A 25,927-nucleotide genomic window follows, 5' to 3' on the forward strand; every position below is an offset into this window, starting at 1 on the left:
TATATGAAGACAAATTATATAGAGATAAGATTTTTTTGCAGCACAGGCACACCAAGATATACAGACTGTGCTCCCATCAACTCCCACTGAAGTCAGAATTTGACCTATTGTGTACTTTACATTCACATCAGTGGAGTCAGTAAGAATGCAGAAAATTGCTTTAGAAAGATGTAAAACTCTTTACTAGTTCTAAAATAAAAGGACAGGTTATTTCTTTTAAACAAACCAGATTGATGGCCATTTGGAAGAGCTTAAAGGAGGGTTAATTGGCATACAGTAAACCTGAGTTCTGACAGTGTGGACTTCTAGCTGAAATGACATTCTCTTTGGTGGTCCTAGGACTGTAGGATTAGTTTACAAGAAAGCAGAGAGGGGTTTGAAACCAAACCCTGAATGTCACTGATGAATTACCAGATTAGAAAGGCCTGACTATACGAAGCCTACTCCTGCCCAAATTCAGATGAGAAAACAAAACAACAAAAAAAGGGGGCAGATCTGTAGCTGAGCCTGAGTTATACATTAATAGTATGAAAGAAAGATCTTAAAAAAAAAAAAAAAAATCAATAAAGCCCTTCTTTCATAAAAACTTGCTCATAGACAGAACTTTATGCCAAACTATGCTCAAAGCTGGGAATATGAACTGCTAATAAGATCTAACTCAGGGAAATAATTAGGATAACCAATTCACAGCTAAATGAAATTGTTTCATCTATCATTGCAGATATGCACTACAGAAGATTTTCTGGAAATGGATAAGATAGGATGAATTTCATTATTCTGAGACAGAAAAAAAAAGAAAGAAGAAAATGAGCACATACACAGTGGTTAGCTATCAACTATGTGTAGCTCAAGTCACTAAAGTAAGTTTATGAACTTTAGAGAAATTCAGATTTGTCCCTTAAAACTGAAACAAAACAGTAAAATCTATAAGTAATTAAAATCTGAGAAACATTCAACATGAATAAGATAGTCTTTGTTATGTCTTTTTTAACTGGAAAACTGCATTGTTACTTCTCCCTTGGACTGAAGTATGAGTACTGCAGTCATCTTTCTCTTTTTTAAATCCTTGCACATGGAAAGGGCAGAAACCCCAAATCTTTAAATCAGCTGAGATGCTAGCACAGATCAGCCTATCCCTGTTTCCCTAAAATGAAAGACATCTATATGCATCAAGCATTTTGGTAACCTCTAAATAAAAATTTAATTTTTAATACTTTAAACTTATGGAATCTACCATTTTAAATACTAATGGATAAAACACTATTGAAGAAAAATAAGACTATTAAAACAAAGTATTAATTAAGTCTAATGCTTCTCATCTAGAAAGAAATCTAAATTTACCACTCAAAAAAAAAAAAATGTTATGAACGAGGAATTTTTTCGTACTCGAATACACTTTCACATGGTGACAGATGTTTTGCACAACATATATTAAGTATCTGAATTCTCAAAATGAATCTTAAGTGCATGGATTCAGAAGCACATAAAATCTATTCAAAAGTCTAGTAAGTTAAAACAAACAAAACTTACCAGCTTTCTTTTTAAAGAAAATATTTGTAGTTTAGGACTAGAATGAAAATGTCAATTGAAAACAAATCCTACAAAGGCTTAAGTGGTCAATATTAACCCTACTGTGGGCCTCTATTTCAATAACAGGACTTGCAATATACAGGCTTAAGCAATGTATAAGTCTTTGCCAGACTGAGGTCCTACTTTGGTTGTTGTATGCACTTCTGAAAATGGAAGGTCTATGCCGATGTATGCATAGGATCTTTTCATCCTTTGCCATTTCTTGCCTAAAAATATTTGCCATCTCCATAATACTAGTTATTACATTAAAATCTTTAACAAGTGGCAAATTATAATTTTGACTTCAGTTTAACACTGAGAAATAAAAATAAAAGGCAGTAATGAAGAAATAATAAAAAGGTGACAGCCTTTTGACAGTAGAGAAGACATAGGGCTTTAATAATTTTCTCAAGGCAGTGAACTGACAGTAAAAGTTACACTCATTGGGTTTTACATGTTCTATGGACTGAGTATTTTTTTATTCAAAACAGCTTTCTTTACAATCTGATTGCACAGAAATATGATTTCTTTTTTTTTTCCTGATATAAAAACTGTCATCCTCCCTTTTCACTTTTCACAAGAAATTTCTTGATATAAAACATTAGAAGACCAAAATAATGCTTGGGCATGAGGTGCATGCACAGCATACATGGTTGTTTTAAACAACTGAATCATGTACCCAGCTGAATGGGAGTCCATGAACACCAAGTAATGTAATCAAGTCAAAATTACTGTTGTCTCACTGAAGCACTCGGGAGCACTGTTTGAGCACCAAGACCTCAGTGTCTTAGGTACTGTACAAATAAAGCAGAAGGACAATCCCTCTCCCTTTTTTTTACTGGCAGAAGCCCAATGTAGCTCCATTGGTTTCAAATGTATTAGCAAGGAAGGGCCTGATCCAAAGCTCACTGAAGTCAACCAAAATCTTTCTGTTGATTTAACAGGCTTTGGATTAGTCCCTAAATAAGAACAGATTTTGGCTCAGCTAAAGGATTTCACTTAAGCCCTCTGCTTGTTCAAGCATCTAGTAGGAGCTAAGAGAACACTGTGGTCCTACTGAGTAGGAGGCTGTGTTCATCCTGAACTATCCCCTTTAACAGATGTACAGGGTCAGGAGTCGCACGAAATAGAGAACCGTCAGTAAGTGGTAAATCTGAGGTGGGAGGAATTAGGAAGGAAGCTCCAAGCTGAAAAATTGTGATTTGTGCTATTTAAGCGATGTTCCATCCTTTTTAGGCAGGAGTGTAAAATTAGATAGGGAGTTCATGCGAATTTCCGAATTTTACGCTCGTAAATTATTTAAAACCTTAGCACCAAGTCCTGCAATAAAATTATATGCATGTATTTGTCATATTCGCTTCTGCTGGACTTTCTGCAAACGGGGGTTGCCTGAAATCTAGGTATGACCAGCTTACAGCTGCACGTGGAGAGGCCCAAGGAAAGTTTAAACAAATGTAATTGCTTAAACAAGTGTAGCCACAATAAGCTGGTGGGCATAACTCAAGATTATAAGGAAAAGAGCACTCTTTACTTATTTAAGAATGAAATGCCGGGGTTGTCAAAAAATTTCATGGTACAAATCACATCTTAATAGAGAATTTGCTGAATTCCCCTCTCTCACTTTCATGGCTGCTCCACCAATCCTTGTCAGTTATAGCAAATGCTCTGTTTACACAAGAAAGTAGAAGACCCCGATCCTAGCCTGTGCACGAGGAATGTATAGGGCCAAGGGTGTACAGAGGTAACCATCCATAAAATAATTTGAGCTCTTTCCACAAGTTATGCGGCCAGCAGTTTAGGACAGCACTCAGTGCAAGTTTGAGCATCTGGAGTTAGCGATGGACTTCAGACTCAGAGCAGCTGGGAAGTCAGCGGAGCACAGGGAAACCACGTTGTCTTGCTCTTCCTTGTGCTCGCTACCCCGGCTGTAGGTAGGAATAGGGGCACCAGGGCCATCGGGCCAACTCTGCCACCAGACAACTTCCCTGCGTTTGCTCCTTATGCTGCGGTGGAGATGGCTTCACAAATAACCCAAACACAGCCAAGCTTTGGGCTCTCAGTGGTAAGCCACCCATATGCAACAGTAGAAAATGAAAAATCATTCACTTCCTCCAACTCCACAAATACCTGCACACGAGGTCAATTACTATATTGAGTACAATCAAACAGCAGCAGTCAAATTCCCTAATGTTAATTTTGAGTTTACCACATAAGTTTATTCTCTCCAACAGATCTGCAAAAGTGTTAGTATTTCAAGAAATGAACTGAAAGCACAAATTTATTTTTCTTTGAAGCTCACTTTAACATTTAAAAACCACCAGAGGAAAAGTGATTCAAAACTTTCCTGTGCAAATAAAAGCTGGTGTTTGTTATTATTTGTCCTCTGAAATGTAAGGCATGATGAAATTTTTTTCAGAAATATTAGGAAGTATTAGACCTTTATGGCTGTCTTTTTGTAGATCTTACGTGTCTTAATGGCAGTAGTTTCTATGGGAATTGTCAAAAAATTAATAGGGTTTTTATGTGTGTTTGGTTTTTAAGATAAGAGAATCATGCTTTGCTTTCATTTATTTGGATGTGTTTGACCCAAAATTTGCATATCTGAAAGCAGTAGTGCCCCTATTATTGCTGCTGATTCCACACAAGAAGGATCAGGATCTCATGTGGATAGTGCCTTCTACTTCTCTCCTCTGAGGATGAAGAGCTGCTTTTAACCAATTTCCACCCCCTTCCTTCAAACCTTCTCTGGACAGTCCACCACTGACTCATAAACAAAAGACAGGTCTTTCACGAGTACTATAACTATGATCAAGACACCTAGTTGGTGTATTTTAAAACATTATTCAAAGTTCTGTAGATACTGAAGTTACTAAATCTAGATTGGTATGTTTATTAAGACTAAAGGCAGTAATAAGCAACAGTAAAATAGTTACACAAAACATTATAAATTCTCCCCCCTCCCCGCAAAATAGATATGCTGTATTTCATAGTTAACAAAAAAACCTCTAAATATGAAGCAGACTATTCATGATACTGCCGCCAGTTCTGATGCCCTAAGCCTTCATTCTTCGCCACCACTGCCCATGTACACACTGAAAACTCTTAAGCAACAGGGCAGGGGATATGCTAGACCTTCTCATGCCAGGGTAAGGAAAATCAATGTCCATGTTTTAAAGATAGAACTACTGATGTGCAAGGTCACTAAACATCATAACCTGTTCTATTGCTCTGAAGTACTAAGGAAGTCCTAAAGAAAAAGAAAAAAAAAAAGAAAAAAAAAAGACCATGCATTTCACAATCTTATTCTAAGCCAACATTACGCTTGGATCCCCAAGACCTAAATATGAACATAAAATCAGGTTTTCCTTGGTCTACATTTACTATGCTTGTTCGGGGGAGAGAAAAATATAAACCAAGAAAAACACTAAACAAGGAATACATATATATAGCGATACAACAATTTTTTAAATGTTGGAAACCACTTTAGACTTCTCATCTTAATGCAAATATCACTAAAGAACTGGTGATGTGATCCATGTCATCTTTTATTGCTCATTTTATATGTCTTATTAATTAAAGACAATATGAAGTTAAAGATCAGGGCTATTTCATTCACCTTTTTTCACCTTTGATGAAAAGGGGAAGTGTTAAAATAAGCAATACAATTTACAAATGCAGTATATCCAGTGCTGCTTTTATGAAATTCAGGGAGGCCAATACAAGAATGCACTTGAATTTTCTACATAACCCTGCATTCCTGGAATACCAGAGCAGTCCACTGACAACAGATGACCATTTCATAACACCCATGCAACATCTAAGTACTCTTGTGCCCATTGTACAGATGGGGAAGAATGCACGTCAGAGAGGGCACGTAACTTACACAAGGTCCTATTGGATTCAGTCCTGCACTTGGTTGCTCCTGGGTAGACAGCCATATCCTTACTTCATGGCAATAAACTGAGGAGTTACAGGCAGGCCACCAAAATAACAGATGTCTTCCCAGTGACCATACTTGTTATTTGGATCGTGCCTGCAGCTAGCAGGGTAGTTAAGGTGGCCGTCACTCTTTCCTGGTATCAGCCTATCCTTAGGACTATACCGCTTTCTTATAGTTCCTATAACACTAGAAAGTTGCAAGTCTAAAGTTTCTACGTGTGTTTTCGCACGTACATTTTTATTCTTGTAAACATTTTAAAATACTCATTTACATCTTCTACTGCCTGCACAAAGACTTACACAAGCCAGTAGAAACCACTGGCTAAAATGGTAAGCGTTTACTTGAAGATGATATCCTAAATATACAGACACTCATCTGATTTTAAAAATCCACATAGATGGCTTGATTTTTCAGTGAATGAAAAACATACCTGCGTGATACAACAGTTTAAGCAAAGAAAGGAGAAGGTAGAAAAGAGAAATTACTCACTTCGGCCTATAGAAAGCTTCGCACAACCTCAGCTCCAACTTTCACAACCTCTAGTACCACTTACTTAAAGGAATCGTACAAGTTTGAGAAACAAGAAAGTATGTTTAGACACCAGACCTGGGCTTATTAGTACCCTGCAATCAGTCGCTTAAATGAGAAGTAATTTTATAAATTAAAAGCAATGTTTTACAGTAATTCAAAACCAGATTGGTTTGAAAATTCAGAACTACAAACCGATGCGTCAAATCACCTTAAGAGCCAACTAAAGACAGCTGTCAAATCTCCTTCACCTGCTCTGCTTCCCCAGATATAAAAGCTGCTCAGAAGCTGGAGCCATGACAGAGCGGCTAGCTCTCCTCTTTGCAGGCGAAGTAAAGGCAGTAAGACAAAAGGCCCGCGTATTACAATGTGTAGTGCCATAATGCAGTGTTTGATGCTCTAGAGGGCCTTCAACAAGTACTGTACAGCCAAAAATCAATTGAAAATCAGCATGATAACAGAGCATGAGTTGCCCTGTAATAGCCTGAAGCCCCCCAAGGCTATGTGGGTCCCTTTCATCTGCCAGGCTGCACTGGCGCTGGGGGAGCCTGGCCTCCCCCCACCAGCGCTCCGGACCCGTCCGTGCCTTTTACCTGCTGCTTTCACCTCGCACAGTAAGGAGAGCTGACAGCCTCTGTGGATCTTTTAAGCTTTCAAAAATGGAATTTGATTTTTTTTGCCATAGGTTTGGAGGCTTTAAGTTTTCTCTCTCCTTTTTTTTTTAAAATACATTTCTCCTCTAAGTAAACCTACTGATTTTGGACTGTAAACATCCTCAGCGTGAAGAAGATCCCTCCGACCCTATGTCTGAAGAATACACAGAGGTGATTCCTCTGTCACATTCAACTAAGCGCAACTCAAAAAGTAAAAGAGAAAGAAATACTGTTCAATTCCATGCAAATTGTTATGCATGCAACCAAGTGGGCCTACAAATATTTCACTCATATGGTAGGTTTAATTTCAATATTTCTTTAATTACTTTCCAACAATGTCTGGTTTCTGTTGAATTTACGCTAGTACTTGGCATTTGGTGCAACCCCCAAAAGATAAGATACATATGTCCCCTATTCGCAGTCTTGGCATTTTTACCTTAACTCAGGCATTGAAGTGATTGGTTTGAAAAATTACCTTGCTGATTAGCTGGGGTTTCGGGTAAATATATAGCGTTAATCCTTAAATTCTGAATATGACATAAGGTATACAAATGTTCTGTCTGACTCAACAGCAACATATCACGGCTTAAGGAGGACATGTACGCTGATCTCTGCGAGCAAAGAAAGAGCTAATTGGGAGTTAGATTCAGTGTGATTATCAGCTTGTTTATGATAAGGGAGTACTCTTCTGAATAGCACTGTAAATTCATCCCTGATTGTGGTGTTAAACCACAGCTCATTTCTCCTCCCCCCCCCCCCCCTTTTTTTTTGTTTGGTTAGAAGGAGCTTTAAACTATTTTCAGCAGATGACAGCGTCATGCTTTGATTTTCTTCCGTCTTAAAAAATAAATCAGCCACATGAGCCTGATGTCAAATTTCACTTTCTAATAGGAGAAAGGCACATTTTAAGTGTTTACTGTAAGAACACATTTGGGTAATTTTTCCCCATGTCATTATGAACATTAGACTGACCCAATTAATATGAAATGTTTCTATGCTGCTGGAACAGACCGTGTTACAGAAAGAGCCATTTGCACAACCTGTTCATGATTATGGGCCATAAGGACACAAAGATGGCATAGACATTTGTGGACCATCTGAATTCTTACAGGGGAAGGGGAAAGAGGGAAAAAAAAATTATGTTAGCTGACTGTTGTGGGTCATGTTTTTTAATCCAGAGTATTGGACATGTAACACAGCAACAAGAGCTGATCATTTTGTTTAATCACCTTTTGGATCTTTGCCAGATGGTCTCTATTGAGAGCGCTGCAAACAGAGAGAGATGAACTGCGTCTAACATGCCACTAGAGCTTTCCCGTAAATGTCTGAGAACTGAATCCAACAAGAATTTAGTCTCAGAGCAGAAAGGGATACATTTAAAAACTATGTGCATTAACTATACTTTTCCCCATAGAATCCTCACTTGGCATGAATAATTTACCCTCTCTTATGCTAATGGGATCATGAAAGTATCCCTGTGTCTTTAGTGCAGCTATTCTCAGCTTTCAGTAATTACCCCACCCAGTGAAAATAACATGGCTTCTGCAGCTGAACGGCCTACTAGTACCTGGCAATTAGAAAGATCATGGCTGACAGAGGAGCAGTCCAGAGATGGACACACAAGCTCCGGCAGCCTGAGGAGCAGTTTGAAAAATTAAAGGCCTTCCACTGTGAACACTTCCTTAGTTGCTTAGGATCAACGCGGAGAGAGCAACTCCTGCAAGGGCATTTTTATTTTTTAAGGATGACACAGAGGATTCCAACGTACTGTCCGGGCACTCTGATATTAAGAAATAGTGATATTCCTTGGCCATCAACAGTTAAAAGAAAGTTTGGGGGGGGGGGGTTTGTCTTTTTTTAAATTAGTGCCATCTTGTTAAACAAGAGAGAGAATTAAAAAGTCAATTAATGAGTGTCCTTCAGTATCTGACAATTTTATCAGCCACACAAAGGAAAATTCTGTAGTATTTCATTAACAAAAAGTTTTTAAAAACCCATTGCAAAGAACCAGGCTTTGACCTCTGTCCATAGCACTCCATGCTAGGTAGTTCACTATGTAAAAATTATCAGGCTAAAACATCTGGGAAAGAAAGCTATGAAACAGCAGGGAACGTGGCTGGTTTATTGTTTATCTTTTGTTTATGAGGCAGTATTCAAGTTTAATTACTACTCTAAATTAAACTCTAACAGGCATCAGGAGACATCCCTTTACACGACTAAGTTAAAAAAAAAAAAAATCCAGAGATTCCAACACTAGATCTTTCAAATAAGTTGGCATATATAGGAAGAAATTAGTCAGTCTGTAACAACACAGGAAGACATTCAAGCATTTGCTACTGTATGTTTGAATGTGTTGCATTATGAAGCCATTAATATTGTAATAAACATACAATTATAATTTAGCAAATGGGACGTTATCTAACGTTTGGAGGCAAATTGGGTTAGGCTGAGTATGATCTGAGATGGAAAGAATGGCCTAAGGGGGAATCCTACCTTTTTCATTTTGAAACACAAATATATAAATATATACATACACACATATACATATATTTAAAAACACCCAGAAACATGAAGTCAGAGGCAAACCTCTCAACAGTAACAATATCTTAAGTAAAATTGTTTAGTTATTTTCACTGAACCTTCACGTGCAAAAGGGAGGAAAGAGTTCACTATGTTTACCATAACAGTAAGTGACCAGTTTTAGATGAACTTAGCTGTAGGAAAAAATAAAAGTTGAAAGCAACTAGCAAAAGATTATTCCAGATGGCATCTGTCATATTGTATTTAGGGTTATTTTAAAGAGATTACTGCCACTATGAAAACATTCCATTGACAGAGTTTTCCTAGGCTGCATTTGAAACCCCAGCACAACATAACTTCAAATATGGAAGTAAATGTTTTCTAATGCATATATAGATTTTTATCTATACCTAAATATAAAAACCTATGTGGATTAAAAGCTAAGAGTGAGGTGAAAATCTTAAATGTAAGTATAGTATTTTAAATCCCCCTCCCCCCCCCCCGCTTCTAAGCTTTAATTTAATAAAAGGTGAGGAATCAGGCTGAGTTGCCACCAGCCTGATTATTAGAAAACTGTATAGTGAAGCAAAGATTCACTATGAAATTTTAATGCTACTTATTGAAGAGTGGGTAGGGACATAAACATTCATTGACTTCAGCAATCAAACAAAAACTGCAAAAAGATGTATTTGTTCATGCGATAGACAGAAAGAAAAGAAAGGATGGGAGGATACTAAAATGTGACTATATTTAGCTAAGCTGGTTCTGGCATCATTATGGTTAATGTGCATGTGGTGTGCAGTGTGAGCTCAGCAGTTACTGGGCCAACTGTCTCAGTATTTCTGGGAATTCTGCCTATTCACAGTGCAGGGATTGTTCAATTGCTGCAAAATGTACAAAATGAATTTTACAAAAATGAATTGTAAGGAAGGCCCCATTACAACGATTTTACAGCAAAGATGTCAACATCAATTTTTCTTTCATGCATAGCTAATGATTAAAACAGCATATTCCATTTGCCTAAGACAATTTATTTCATATTGGCACATCAAAATATTGAAATACAAAGTTATCTTTACTCTACCCTTATTATTCATTGCTGCTGAACCCACACCATTGTTCAAACCATGAAAAAATAAAGCAAACTTGGCAAGAAATACTTAAAACAAAGGCTCATCAATATTCTCCAATTTGTCAACATCTCAATTACAGCAATGGAAAAAATGTAAATTTCATGTGCTTTGAACACTAAGGGGTCTATTCTTCTGTCAGTGCACATGCGTAACTCCCATCACCATTAATGGGAATTACTCATACATATCAACACAAGGACGGGCCCCTCAAACTTGAAAGGAAAAGATGAATTAATAAGGGCTACTCTCTTCCTGTATCTTCCTCAGCTGAAAAAAGTCATTGTTCTTTAAGAGTTTTTCATACTTCATACGGTTCACCTTTATGAGAGCTGTGCCTTCTGAAATAATGCATCTCCAGTGAAGCATTATTTATTAGCAAGTTTGATTTTTCACAGTCTGGATGTTTAAGCCTTTCTATTAGGAATTTCCTTTCTTACAAAAGACAGCTCTCTTCCAATAAAACCATACCCTATAGCTTTATAGGTAAAAAATACAAAGGAATAAAAATATATTCTGAATCCTTATGATGAATATGAATACTAGCCTCAGCAGGCTTACCTATACATACAGAATGAGGAAAAAGAACTTGTAGCATTAGCTTTTGGATATTAAACTTCCAAAGACTTCGCATGAATGTGGGGTTTGGGGTTGTGGTTTTTTACTATTATTATTAACAACAACATATCCCTTTCCTTTTTCTGACTACTGGAGTTTGGTTCAAAGCTTTATGTAGTTTCAGTAGAGTTTCAATACTAGGACAGGCTTCTGGGCATTATCAACTAGTTTTGTAAACAAATTTGATGTGTATACCATCATTATTACAAGATGGCGTATAACGAATAAGAAATATACTACTTAATTTTTTCCAACATGCATCAATCCACAGATGTAACCTGGGATGAACACATAATTTCAGCTAATGTCTTAGTTGACTTTGCCCTGAACCAGATGATTAGTCTTTGCCACAGAAAGCTATTGTGGACAAATTTGTGGGACAAACATCAAGCTGTCACAAAAGTGTTTCAAAACTACTTTAAGATATTGCCCTAGAGATTAGCCTCAGATATTATTTATAAAGGGGCAGATCTTCATTCAGCACAAGTAGTTCCATCAAAAAAAAAAACAAACCACCAAACCAAAAAAACCACATACTGATGAACTACTCACATGGGTAAAGCAAAGTCGATGTGATGCCCATTTATATTTTTACTGCTGCATAACCTAGAAGTTTCTTGTCTCTGGCTTCTCACTTAACGGTCAAGTTTATCACCCCAGGCCTAATCCTAAAAAGATGCTGAACTACCTGAAAGGTCCTGAAGAAACACAGCCTCCACCTGACTTGGCTGGATCAGGCCCTTTGAGTGACTGAGCTAGGAATATGACAAATCAGGTATACAATCCTGGTATCATAAAATATGAAACTGAAACCATTCCCTGGTGCTTTCCCGTAGACCACATGTTTTTAAACCTTAAAAAGATTTATTTCCCACTTTTCATGCATAATCTGCCATATTCATTATTTGAAATATCCCATAAAGAGATTAAATAGGAATTAAAGTCTGGCAGCGTCATATCCATCACTGTGGTACAAACTGATGCCGAATTCTAGAAGTCTTTTAGCTTTGTATGTAAAGGCAGTGGCTGTTTTCACTTTGTTTCACAAAGAATAAGGAAAACACAATACCCCAGAAGACTTTCAGATGTGTTTTTTCCCCTTCAAAGAAAAGGGTGGATGATAAAGCTACACACACCTTTTAATCTTCCACTTAGGGTTTTTACACATATATTCCCTGGCAAAAACCCCAGGGTCTTCTCTCTCCCCTCCCCTTCCCTCAGCCCCTTTCCTGCCATCTCCCTTGCTATAACTCAGCTAACCCAACAGAACCAGTCAGTTTTAAATTTCAGTTGGGACCCCGGTGACCTGTTAATGAATCTACAGAGAGGAGAAAAACTCACAGTGTTGAGTTATGCCTGGTGTTGCTAGCTGACTTGGAGTCAGAAATGCTTGAAGCGTTAACGTAATTGCAAGAATGTGAAAAATGAAGCGTTGGGCTCCTGAGCAAAGCGAAAGGTCAAAGCAAGCCCTACACAAAACAAGTCTCTGGAAGATGGCCTCATTAGACCATTAAATCAGCTTCTTCTTTTTCTCCTTTGTAAGATGTTTAGAGTGTTTTATTTTTATTATTGGATATATTTAACTCTTTGTCTTTCCAGGACAGGGGCAAAGTTGATCAGACCTACTACATAATTACTAATCTCTAAAATGGTATTACACAGCATTGATCTGCATTTGTGGATCTAAACTGGGATAAAGTCAATAAATGCTTGGTAGATTACAGGTCACTAGTACTTTGGTTTGCTAGATGATCAATATGTTGTATAGCTTAGTTTTCTGTTGAACAAGTGAGGTGACATGTTAAGAACAACATAGACACTCGCCACTAATAAAATTAGGATAATCTTTCAACATTTATTGCCTGAAGGCCCTTTCTTTAACTCTTTCAGTGCCTGCATGTTTCTAATAATACCAAGCATTGACTAGATTAACCCTTTTGATGCACTGTTGTGGAAAGACTTTCCTCCATAAACAGACAAAATGCCTACACCTTTTTTGTTTGGTTCTAACTTTAAGAATTATGGATGGATTCTTCTGTGCAATAAATAGATCTACCTCATGCAGAGAAAGTCTGCAAAAATAACGTCACCACTCACCTAACTCCTTTCCACCCCCCATCCCCCCCCCCAAAAAAACAACCCACAAGCTGCACTTCACAGACTTAAGGCAAAAGCAGAGACCCCTGGAAAGAGTCCTCCCAAGAGCCAGAAGAGACTGACTCCAGTTTGAATCAATCTCTGCTGCCACCAGGCATCAGCGGAGGAGACCATAAGTTGCTAATGTAACCCAAGACTCCCTAATGAGCTCCCATTCCCAAGAAATCCGTTGGGGGAAGAGGAATACTTGAAGCAACATTCGTGGAAGGTCTTGACAAAACTGTAGGGAAACCAGGTTGACCCAAATAAGTAACTGCACCAGAATAGCTCAAGAGGGCATCACCCATCTTGGCATTGCCTGGGACCGACTCACTGCCAGTTCAGGAGTTATAAAGTAAACCCTGCCCCCCTTAAGGAAGCCTAAGGAAAATTTAATACGGGCCTCCCTCTCTTTAGTCTTTCCCAGAGTTGAGAGGGGGAGAGCAATCCAAAGCTGTCTCCAATGGGAATTTTGTCGGTGCTGTAGGATCATACATCTTTCAGCTGCCAGCAGATGAGTGGAATGCTGATTTGCCACTGGACGACTGCTTCCCTTTAAAAGGCCCAGCTGAGCACAAAGGAAAGCATACTAGTGATGTTTTACCCTGCTAGACTGGGCAGCGCTAGTGACTGATTTGGCCCTTCAGCAGTTGTTCCCCTTCTCCAGGAATGAGTGTAACAGGTTTGTTTAAATCATATATATTACCAGAAACCTCAGTCTCCAACAGAAAGTTGGTGTAGTTATCATCAACTACTTTTTCTTACACTTCGCAATATTTCTCAAGCACCTCGAGTTAGGTGACAAGGGATCAGGGACTAGTGAAATGCAAGATCCCTGGATATCAATACAAGGGATTTCTTTACATCAAGCATGGCTCGATGAAGAAACTCTTCTAATTTCTACGGGGTTGCTGGGACAGAGTGGAGATACGAGCATGAGGAAATTTCTTACCTAGGGGTGGAATGAACACGCTGTGGCAGATGACTCAGAGGAATCATTTTTAAGTATGCAAATGATCATCTGCTACACCAAGCATCTTAGCCACAATATACAACGTAAACATTTGATCAACAGTAAAGTCTATGGCCAGCTAATAGACATAACAGGGATTTGCTGCTTAGCGGTCAAGCTCTCCCTTTCGTTAGCTGCTGAAGCTGTAATAGTTCACGCTGGGCCTCGTACAGCTCCGATCCAACCACACGGAAAAAAAGCCTGCGTGACTCACGTTGGAGTTGGATCACACCCTGTTCCATGGCTGCTTTCTATCGGCAGTAAGATAACAAATGTATAAACAATTCATACAAATAGGAGACAAACCTAAACCACTCTACCAGAAACAAACTTTGCAAGTTCCTAGAATGGCAACAGCTACGACACCGGATCGCGAGACAGACGAGGGGATCTAGCTCTGTGCCAAGCAACGGGCCACGTGAGAGGCGTGAAGTCACGTATCTGCTCTGCCACCTAGGCGTGGTAAATACCATAGTGGGAAGTGGCCCGTGGTGCAAGGCTAGTCACGGCAGCTCTAGCCTGAAGGCTGCTCCCCTCTCCAGTTTTGGGATTCCGCATGGCTGGTTGGATGGCAGACCTGTCAGTTGGCTCTGTTGGGTATGTGTAACCCCCATGTGGGGGAAACACAGTGCCAAAATGCTGCAGATGCATGAGATGGAGGGAGCATGTCATAAGACATTATAAAGGCAAGGTCTCACTCACTAGCTGAGGCTTACCATGTTTACAAAGGAAAAAAAAGAATGGAGCCCACCTTAAACTTTGGTCTTAAAAAAAAAAAAAAAAAAAAATCTATTCTGCATCAAGATCCGAGAGTGACTGTAGACCATCTTTACCCAACTTTTAGCACTGGAGGCTTGACTCTTATACCTTCTGGAGTCACTTATACTTCTAATGAGCAAGTGTAAAACACTATCATATCAGAATGACAGCCTTTGACACTCACTCAGCATGGATGCAGATGACCACACAGAAGGTGCAATGCAGTAGGAAATAAAACAAAAACCCCTGAAATAATAATCAAACCTCCTGAACCCTTGAGAAGGCTTCACTGTATAGATCCAGCAGAGGTTTTGCAGTTCAGGTGTATCTCTATTTACCATTATGAATTCAGATTTTCAGAAGCAGAAACAAGTCTGTACAAGCAAACATTGTAGGAAACATTTTTCTGTCCAGTTTGGTTTTGCTTCTACTTTATGTAATGTAGCAGCTTCATAACTTCATGTAGGAGTCTCTTCCCCAGCTAAAACTACAGGTTAATTTCTCCATCTATAACCCAGCTCAAACAACTGCATCACAGCTGGAGAGTATGTCTGTCATTATATTTACTTACGCCACAAAAAAATAAACTGTAGATAACCAAATTTGTAAAGGAATTGGCAGAACTAATCAATTGTTATTACAAAGCTTGTTTGAAGATTAGATATTTCACTTTGAAATAATAATAAAATGCAGCTAAGTGGGTTAGGAAAAAGGAAATACCGTCTCCCTAAGTTACAGCTGATTATACTGCAAGTCTGCCACTCCATGTTTACTCTAAGGCAGATGTACTGATATAATAAAAAAAGCTGGAGTTATTTTAGTCATGCCTACTTTGCGGAGGGAAAAAGTTTGACCTTTTACCTTGCTCGCTGCTGTTGTCTCCGCTCTGGGAAGCGTGGCCCCCACTGGAGGGCCCCGGTGTGCCTGCCGAGTGCGTTGAGGTTGCATCATCGTGGTCTCTCCAAGATGAAGGATTCTGGTGTCAGAATGCCAAGGAATTTTTTCCACAGTTCCCATTCCAATAGCAAATGAAGAACAGAAAGAAAACCGGGAGAAGAGGGGAGGAGGGGAAAAGTATACACATTAGCATTTGTGAAATGTGCCAAACACCGATACTGTTTGCACAGTGTAATAATTCTTCAGCAAAGACAAGCGGAGGAGGTACAAAGATTTACTTGGTAAAATAAAGGACAGATTTTTTTCTTTTTTAAACTCTCCAAAGAGTTGTCTGGATTTAATTGTTTGAATAGTACTGCAGAAGAATATTTCAGGGGAGAAAAAAAAATTAAGTTTCTTAATGAGCTATACAGGGGGGCGGGGGGACACCATCAACCCACACAGTTTGCGATACTAGGTGTTCACCTTAGGGTCAGGATAGTTTGCATACCAACTATCTCCCCACACTTTGTTTTTCCAGACTGACTAGAGACAGGAGGGTAGAGGAAGAGGAGGGAAACTGTTTCAAGAAGTAGAGGAGAACATGCATGGGAGAGGAGCATGTCCTCACACCCTACCCTGTCTCTCTCACCCATTTGAATGCTGGAAAAACTTCAAGCAAATGCAAAGTTGTGGGGAAAAAGCAAGCTTTCTCTGAAAGATGTTATATACCAGGAAAGATGCTTCCTCACCCCCCCCCCCACCACCACCTTGATATGACACATTTCAAAAGACTTTCTAGATGTATCACTCTAACAGTTCGCTTACAAGTATTGTCAAGAATAACCACCAGGTGATTATATAAAATAACATGTATAGTGATTTTTATGTAATACTTTCTACATTACTATGCATAAAACACAACAAAAGGGAACGCAGAGGACAGACGTACAAAGTTTGCCAAACTTGGCTAAGACCTCAACTACTGTACTTTAGCCACCTAATTAATGTGAGCTTTCTAATTTATTGAGTATTGGCTTTCCCGGAGCAAGGAGCTGCTATTTAAAATTGTAAAGTGAGGAAAACTTAATGTTACAGTTTAGTGCTACTTTGTTGAGTGTATTCTCCTCCTGTCCTCCTCCCCTTTCCTGATCATTCCCAATACCCTGCTGTTGCTTAAAGGAAAACAGGAATTCTACTGTACAGGAAGAGCTTTATCAGCACCACATGAAGGCAGGCAAGAGATGGAATTTCCTCTGGCAGAAAAGGAGAGCAAGAACACATGAAACAGATCAGACTAGGGGCTGGACCTGCATTACTTGTCACCTGTATGTGACAACTTAAATCAAGCACATTATAATAATTCGAAAACAACAACAACAAAAAACCCTCTCAAAAAAAAAAAAAATTTACTTCTTAGGTTTGATTGTGTTTCCAATCTGCATTGTGAAATAACACCAGACTATTAAAGCACGAGGAGATACTGAAAGCAACAAGCGACAAGTTTGAATAAATTCTGTGAGCAGGACTGATTCCGACCTCATCTACCCTGATGTGTAGTAGGAATAAGTTCAACAAAATCAACTGATTTACCCATTGTAAAATTCAGTGTAAGTGTGATTGGAATCAGGTCCCAAAATATATATTGAAACATCTCAAAGTAATCTCCTAGCGCTGATTAGTACCACATGCTCTACAGCAACGCAAAATGGAACTGCCAGATAACGGCTTGCTACAATACCCAGTAACATAAATCTAATGGGCCTGACCCAGATCACAGCAGAGGCAAAGGGAAGAGCCCATGACTTCAAAAGGCTCCCAATAAAGCCCTAGGTGACCAAAGGGTAAGAAGGATCCAAATCCCCTTCACCTTACACAGACACACACGTGCGCCCACGTACGTGGTTCCATGGCAGGAAGATACGAGTAAAATCAGAAGACAGGCCGGGAACTGAAATTTGCCTAACCTGTCAGCGCAACAGACAGCACTGATGGCACAAAACCACCACCCCCTCCACAACCTAGAAGGCTGATCTACTTTTCCTCACGCAGAACCGCAACAGGAAAAAGAACCCACCAGACAATAGCATGTTATACTCATTGAGGTTGTTGTTTTAATTAGGTCTCAGAAATCATTATTAATACCGTAAACCCCGCGAATTTCATTTAAAAAACAAACAAACAAACAACAAACAAAAACATTTTACCATCGTTTTACAGAATCAGCTGGAAAGAAACACAAAAAGAAAGATGAGAAGGCTTGAAAGTTCAAGCAGCCCAGATGTTATTACAAAAACCCCCCAAAGTTGAAAATAAGGTTAACAAAAAGTTCAGATGGAAATAAAATGCAAAAACTGAGCAAGTTTCTTTACAGCCTGGGTTAAAACACAGTTGTGCCTATGAGCTTCTCTTTTTATCTCTGAGTTAGGAAGCCACTCAAATAGCTTCAAGCTGAAGGCAAACAGCAGACAGGAGCTCTTCAGCCCTCTGCAGCCTCTTAGCGTCAGCTGTTTGCCGGATGGTAATCAGATAAAGAGCTAGAAGAAATACATGAAAAAGGAAAGAAACAATAGCATAGCATGAGTTTAGCCCTCCAACAACATCAGGCTGGAACCTTCTTTTAGAAAATGTAATAATTGCAGCATGTTCACCTAGGCTAAACTTTCCAGGGAACACAGTGAGTTATGTTAATTTTATGCACTGCAGGCTCTCTTAAGCTGGCTGCTGTTGGAGCTCCTTATCACACATATGAAAATTACAATAATTAACTGGTAACACCTCAGCTATGTTTTAAGGCAAATGTCATCCAAAACCTATCATACAGTATTTCAAAAGCTAGACCGGCCTTTCTGTTTCAAAACCGTAACGATTTGGAAAGGATCACTGAATAAGAATTCCCGCAGCTGAAAACACTTGCTGTCTCTACCAGGCTGAGTTGTTCTTGACCTCAGTTTGTAGATCCCGTTTTAGAAAGACAGACTGTATTGATTGGGAATTCAATGTATTTCTTGTGACACAGTTTTCTTGAGGAAGCGATTTGGCAGAATTTTGTTGAAGGACAGAAATAATAAGATGGGCTATTTACAAGACGCGCCAGGAGAATGTTGGAGGAATTTGAAAGGGAGGGAAATAGCTAGGCTTTAATATTATAAAAAAATGACAAATAACTCTAGGGGTGGAGTTTACAGCCTCATAAAAAGGCAGCATTCTTTTGCTTTGGACTAAGATTATTGCACGTGTCAGTGAACTTCTCTTTTTCTCCCCTAGACTGTTTCCAACTTTGCATCCCTCAAGAAAAGCTTCTTGGCCAAATGCCTAATCATAAGTAGTTATTTTATGTATGTCCTCACAAAAAAATGGGACTAAATGACATGTCTAAAGTGTACTTCACTGGAAACACTTTATCAGTACAGTTCAGGTACCTAAAGAGATCCTGATCTAAAGCCCGCTAACATTAATTTTTTTATTGATTTCAAGGAAATTTGTATTACGCTATCACACTGCAAAAAGAGCCCAGAAAACGAGATAGCTTTAGATAAATTACAGAAACTGTTAGCATGGCTTCTCATATCTTCTTGCAAGTTTAGTAATATACTTTGCAGAAACACGTTGAAGAGTGTGGATGATGTCTGCCAAAATGCAATTGCCTGGTTTGTGTACACGTGCATACTGTAAGATTTTCACACACATATGACCTAAACTAATGCCAGATACCATAGAAGGTAAACAGCACACATGTATCTATTCCCAGTAGTTTTAATAATTGGGAGTCAAATATGGTGCTCCTCTTGCTCTTACCTAATTGTGTTAAAGAGCAGTGTTACCAGGAGAAAAGCAGTGAATACTGAGTAGAGCACAATAGAAGGAGATGGAAAATAGATACAAGAAGCTAGGTCTCCAGGGGCAGTATTTTCTATTTGCTGGGCTACAGACTCGCAGCTGATAATGCAAGTTGTAATTAATATAAAAGCAGGAGACAATATGGGGAAAGCTTGTACTAGCAGGGCCACAGGAGATCACTCCGCTGCTATCCACTGTTTCTCATTTACACACACAGCCTTCCCTAGAAAACCCAATTTTGCCAGTGTTTTTTCCCTTGAAAGTTAAAAAAAAATTGATTTAGCACCACCATTGAATTTTGCTAAATCTAGGAAAGAGCAACAGAAAGGACAAGAGTCTCCTGGTATACAAAGCAAACCTGATGCGTTACTCTTTTGTCGATGCTGCAAATCTGGTGGAAAGTGTAAGAGTTTTTAGCTGCTGCAGGATTTCTTGAACAGAGATGTTGTAACAGAGAAATTTGATATAGGATAACCTTCTGTTAAATTGCAATTCTTACTTTGCATGCCCAGAATTTCCACTGGGCAAAGTCTGGCTAATTTTTTGTGAGTGTATGCAGTCCCACTAGGGCTGATTCTGATCTCACACTGCTTTTTATGGTGATATTAAAGACTCAATTAACCATAAGGAATTTGCTTCTTATTTATAACTGGGAAGTAAAATCGATCAGGCCAGCTGATACCCATGTGAGTAAGCCAAGCAGGATTTGGCTCACAGACGTTAACTGAAGTTTTAAGTATACAACCATGACAGGATCAGGCCCCTACATTTTATCAGATTAAATGGACAGAACCATTGATCTCGCAGGAACAAATAAAACACAACTTACTTTCATAAAAGAAACTGCAATAGCTATAAGGGCTCATTCTTTGTGAAGACGGTTGGACTCAAAGGTCTGGAGGTTGCTCTGGTAAATTAATTTTGCAAACACAAAACCGAACTGAACTACTGATATGGATGGCATTCCCCCCCCCCAAATACAAGCCAAATTCTGCTCACCTTCTTCTTACAAGTTAACACCTGTAAATACAGTGGAATGACTGACGTGATTGGTGCCACAAAAATCTGTATCCAGGTACCACCGTATATCAAAAGATGATATACTATGCTGGACATAGAAATGTACTCACATACATGCACGTGTGTTTCTGTGTGCGTGTCTGTGTCTGTCTATGTTTTGTAGGTATAAAGTTCAGGATGGTATCTTAGAAACTGTTGTGGAGCGCAGTAGTAATAAACTTACTATATAAAGAAACTTTCAATAAGTAAATGAGCCATGAAAAACTCTAATTTGACACGATATGTATGTTTTCTAAAAACAACTACTCCTGATACTACTAGGGTTTATTTTCTTACAGATGCTTATTTAGTATGATAACTTTTTTGTAGCAGAATTACACAATTTAAACAAAAGACAAGGCATTGTGATCTATCAGATATTTGTGTATGTATGTATATGTACGTACAAGTTTTAATTCTTGTCCCTTGATTTCGCATTCGAGGAAAGTGTCAGAAGGAATTTTTGACACTCCTAGAATGTGGCAACATTCTGAAAACCTGCGTGCTTTGTATTTTCCAATTAAGATTGAAATCAGACATGTAATCCACCTGTCAGCAAGGAACCGAGACCTGAAAAATCGGGGGGGGGGGGGGGGGTGGTGTGTTTTTTTAATTGTCCTTCTACGTCATTCTGTGTGGTTACGCTTCATCTAGACTGATAGACAACTCAAACCAAAGTGGCAACACCGGCATAAAATAGATAGTGAAATACATGACCGGTTCAGTTTGATAGAACCCAGTTTAAAACTAAAACACTGAAATTTGAGCTGTAGATTACCTTTGACTGCAGAGTACCTTGGCCTGTCAAAAAGAGGAAATATACAACATTCTCTACAGTCTCGGAAAGTTCCTGGTGCTCCGTGCCCCTTCAGAAGGGACAGGGCCTACCATAATATCCAAAGTCTTAAGTCACACACTAAGAAATTCAGTTATTAAAGAAAAAAGTTTGCCTTATTATTGTTGCGGTTAGCTACTTAGTTCCCCTTCTGACACACTACAAACAGAAAGGGAACCTTTGGGGTCTGATCCTGCGTTTCTGGCATACTCAAAGCTCCCACTGAAGTCCATCAAAGTGTGGCAAACCTGGAGACTGCAGCATCAGGCCCCCAATTATTTCCTCATTACTCAGAGAAATCTTACCTAAAGGTTTAATTATATAACTGGAGCTGATATATATTACCCTATTTTTATTTTTTTCTCATCTGCAAGATGTCAGGAATTTGTACAGACCGTTCTTTGAGGAGAAATATTAAAGAAATGTAAAATGTCTGGATGTCCAAAAGTACAAAATAAAAGTATCTCCTCATTTGAGAGCTGAAAGGTTTAATATTCAGACTAATATTTCTCTTCTACAGCTAAGGCATCAGATTTCTAATCTGTCAACAGTCCTTTTATAAAGAGGAGATGTATGTATATTTCTATCCATTTTTAATTATATTTTATAAATTATGATCTGTATATTATTACCTCCCCACTGCAAATGGACTAGAACACATAAACAAATATCAGAAAGTCTGAGGCCCTGATCCTGCTCCCACGAAAGCCAGAGGAAGGAGACCCATAAATTTCTATGGGAGAATTACTAGGCTTCAAAGTAAGTTTGTGCTAAAGGAAGAATTGTGTGGCACCAGGTGAAGCCAGGTACAGAAGAAATGTAATTAAAGTACAAAATGTTATCATATGCTCGAAAAAGTTTTAAAATCTCCAAATTTTACAAGCATCACCAGATCTGACTAGCTCAAAAGGAAAAAAAAAACTGGCAATCTCAGGAGATAATTTAGGCTGAACAGAGAATGCAGGATAGGGCCCAGAGTGTTTATATTGAACAATAATAAATTGTCTGTGCTGGGAAACTCAACTTGAACTGCAGCTGGAAAGGTTTCTTTCCTCTTTTCTTTTTTTTTTTTTTTCCTTCACTAACTGATCTGGTTCAGCCAGGGCATAGCTGTAATTACCTTCTTCCCATCTACAGCTAATACCTCAGAGCAATAAAAAAATATGAGGGTGTTAAAAATTCAAACACTAATTATGGGCTGTTATATTTACTAAACACAGCAAAGTAATAACAAAAGTTTCAGCTTCTTGTGGCCAGCGCTGCACTATTTGATCTACCAAGTCCCTGGACCCTCTACAGTTACTGTATTACATAACAGTTAATAGTGCACTAAAATAAAATTCGATAAACACATTTATTACCAAACACGTCTAGCACAACTGCTTGCAGCTGTCTCCTCTTTCCAGCACAGGTATATCTCTGAAGAATTCATTCCTTTGTTGATTTTGGTTTTGATTTCCAATTAAGTTATATAAATAGTAGAGCAGTAGATTTTGAAAAAGGAAGCATGCACTATTTGAGTACCCCATTTAAAGTCTTATGGTAAATATTGGCTAATTCTACAATTCTTTCTGTTACTTTCCCTTATGCCTCTTTTCAGGTCTAGCAAAGGAATAAAACCGAGAGCTGCCTTAGCTCCTAGTTCAGCACTGCCACTGTCACCGCCACCACCCCTCGCATTCACATTAAACACACACAGTGTAGCTTTATAGCACTTAATAAGAATAGAGGTGTATGGATTTTTGGGGTGTCAAACAGCTGTCACAAACTGTCATCTCCACAAGAGAAACCTTGGCACACAACAAATTAACCTACACTTCTTTTTGGCTATCATTATTCATAGCCAATCAGTTGAAATGCTCCTAGTATTTCATGTGCAAATAAAACCATGAGGGGAAGACCCATGGATCAGAATAGCGGGCCAATACATAAAACAGAGGAAACAACATGCTGTCTCTGTCCTTCTGAAGTGGCTCATCATCACCCCTGCACCAACTTTCACCAAATGAGATCTAGCCTGAGGCTATGTATTAAATATGCATATCAAAGCAAATGAAAAAATAAACCTGGAGAGTCAAATTGGACAAATTTGCATGCTTGAACTACTACATTTTCAGGTAGGTGCTCACAAGTGATAGCTCATTTTTTGATAGTCTTGCGTGTTTATATTAGCCATTTTTTAAAGCTTTTCCTTCTTTATGAATAAAAGTGGATTTCTTCCTGCTGGAACCTTGTACAGTGCAAATATAAATGTGTACACACACGGTAGTTTGACTAAGCTATAAAAGTGTTGAAGTTTTGTTGGGAAAACAAGCTAATACACACACACACACACAGAAAAATCCAATAAGGAGACACATTTCCCAAAACGCATGAATAAAATGTAACTATGTGATACAACTCTTCATTTCCCAGTTGGTGTTCTGGTTGCACAAATTATTGCTTCCTTTCAAAACAAATAGCAGGGGGCTAAAGTAAAAATGTTATAGCTCAAATCTCCAGGAAATAAAAGGCTTTAAATTATAATACCCAATGAAGTGGTAAACCCTAACGGGTGCAAGATAAATGGGTTGTCATATTTATTTGAGTTTGGGTTTTGGGCCACAAAAGCAAGAGGAGATTCTTCTTAGGGAAGATAATAGTTATCAAATTATCAAAATGCTAACCCCTTCCACCCCTGTCCTATCATTGTGTGTGAATTTAAATATTATAATGGCGCACTGCAAATTGGCTTGAGCATTCGCCATCTGCCAGAACCCTAAACAGGCTAGTTTATCTAATCTCTTCAATATAAACACAAGCATGCTCCATTTCTACACTTCCACTTGAAACACACTCTTGTAAAGAAACTGTACTGGAGAAACACGTACCTTTTTTTTTTTCTGTTGCCCTGAATCATACACAATGACCCCCTATCTTTCAGGTTGCCACTCATTTCAATTTCTTTTCTAGTGCTCTCCCGGAATACTTATGCAGACGAATTTAGGGTTCTAAAATGCCAGAAACCAAATATTTTTGAAGGAGTGCCATGCCTCATAGAGTTTATTAGCTACGTGTGAGATAGCTGATAAGCAGAGAAACTTTTGGGAACCTCTGCACACATTTTTTTCTCTCAAAATAATAGATTTAAAATGGAAAACATGGCAAAAACCTTGTCCTGCAGTGTTTACCGAATACAAATGAGAAAATGAAAGCTAAGGCTTGGGTCCAAAAATATTTCCCGGGCTCTGGAACTAAGCCGTGCCAGAAGGGGAGCATTTAGAAGAATTTATTATTATTTTATCTCCCAATTCAGCTTCAGTCCAGGTCTAATGTAATTATCAAGTACACACACAAACAACATGTTTTCAAAGGAAACAAAAGCTCCTAGAAAGCTCATTCTCCCTGGGCTCACAGCTACTCTTCTTAACACACTGGGAAATAAAGGCAGGCGCCTGTGCAGAAAGCATGGTTAACTTCACACCGGGTGCTAAATTAATATTTCAACCGCTAAAATATTAGACTGTATCATTTAGATTATGAGTTCAATTGAATCTAAAACTGTGTAAACCCCTTTTCCCCCCAGGGATGCGTTCCTATAAATAAACTGGAGTTCACACCCACTCTTTTTAACCAGAGCTATTCCTTCCCTTTTCTGCGGTACCAGCTGCAATCTTTCCCTTCACATCCCGAAGTCTCTCCGCGTCTACATCTTTTGAAGGATCACAAGAGCCGCTCCAAAACCCGGAAAAACAAAGGCACTCTCCTCACCACGCACACCAACGTTCAGTCCTACACACATAACACTAATTCACCAACTCCTCAAGTGTTAAAATCAACCGCTAACCTACGGTTACTCAATCATCATTCTCTCCAGCTTTCTGTAATACATTGTTAATAATTGCTTCATCAAGGTTACTGTCTTTTATTATGAAGATGCTTCAGGCGTTTGGCAATAAGTCCATATTCTGACAATAAGTTGCTCTAAAGCACGAGCATTGGAAACTCTAATGTGCTAACCCCTTTTTTGTAATGCAATGTAGTATTGCCAATAATTCTCATCACTTGTCATCCCCACGAGAGGGGAGGGGGGAGCAAATCAGCAAACTTTCTCCCTAACTTTCTTCTCTCTGTTTCCTTACATTGCTGCACTGATTGCAGAGTTGGCAACGAAGAAGAGAAAGCACCGATCCCTGCATCAAACCGACAGTCTGCTAGCTCTCCGAGCCGCCCGGACCAGGAAACTTTACAAACCGTTGCAAACTCGCTGCTTTACAGATGGAAACAGAAGGAACCTTTCCCATTTCTACAACTTTACGAAACGCGAGGGAAGAAAGCGGAAGGATGGGATCCGAGCTTGCGAGAGGTTAGAGTAGTAATGGGGATAATGCTACTAACAGACACCAGCAGCAAAACAATGAAATCGGGGACAGGTCCTCTAAGCAGGTTAAAGCCTTAAAAAGTGACACAAAG

General features: G+C 38.8%; 1 protein-coding gene across 7 annotated transcripts in view; it reads right to left on the reverse strand.

Moving 5' to 3' along the window:
- MEIS2 (Meis homeobox 2) overlaps positions 1-25,927 on the reverse strand; it is a 174,267-nt gene that overhangs the window by 141,810 nt on the left and 6,530 nt on the right. For all 7 annotated transcript variants that reach the window (XM_069784084.1, XM_069784081.1, XM_069784083.1 and 4 more), the window contains exon 7: positions 15,727-15,841. In XM_069784084.1, coding sequence (XP_069640185.1) covers positions 15,727-15,841 — 115 coding nt within the window. The remainder of the gene's footprint in view (positions 1-15,726; positions 15,842-25,927) is intronic.

This window comes from Haliaeetus albicilla, chromosome 5 (genome assembly GCF_947461875.1).
Source record: "Haliaeetus albicilla chromosome 5, bHalAlb1.1, whole genome shotgun sequence".
NCBI lineage: Eukaryota > Metazoa > Chordata > Aves > Accipitriformes > Accipitridae > Haliaeetus > Haliaeetus albicilla.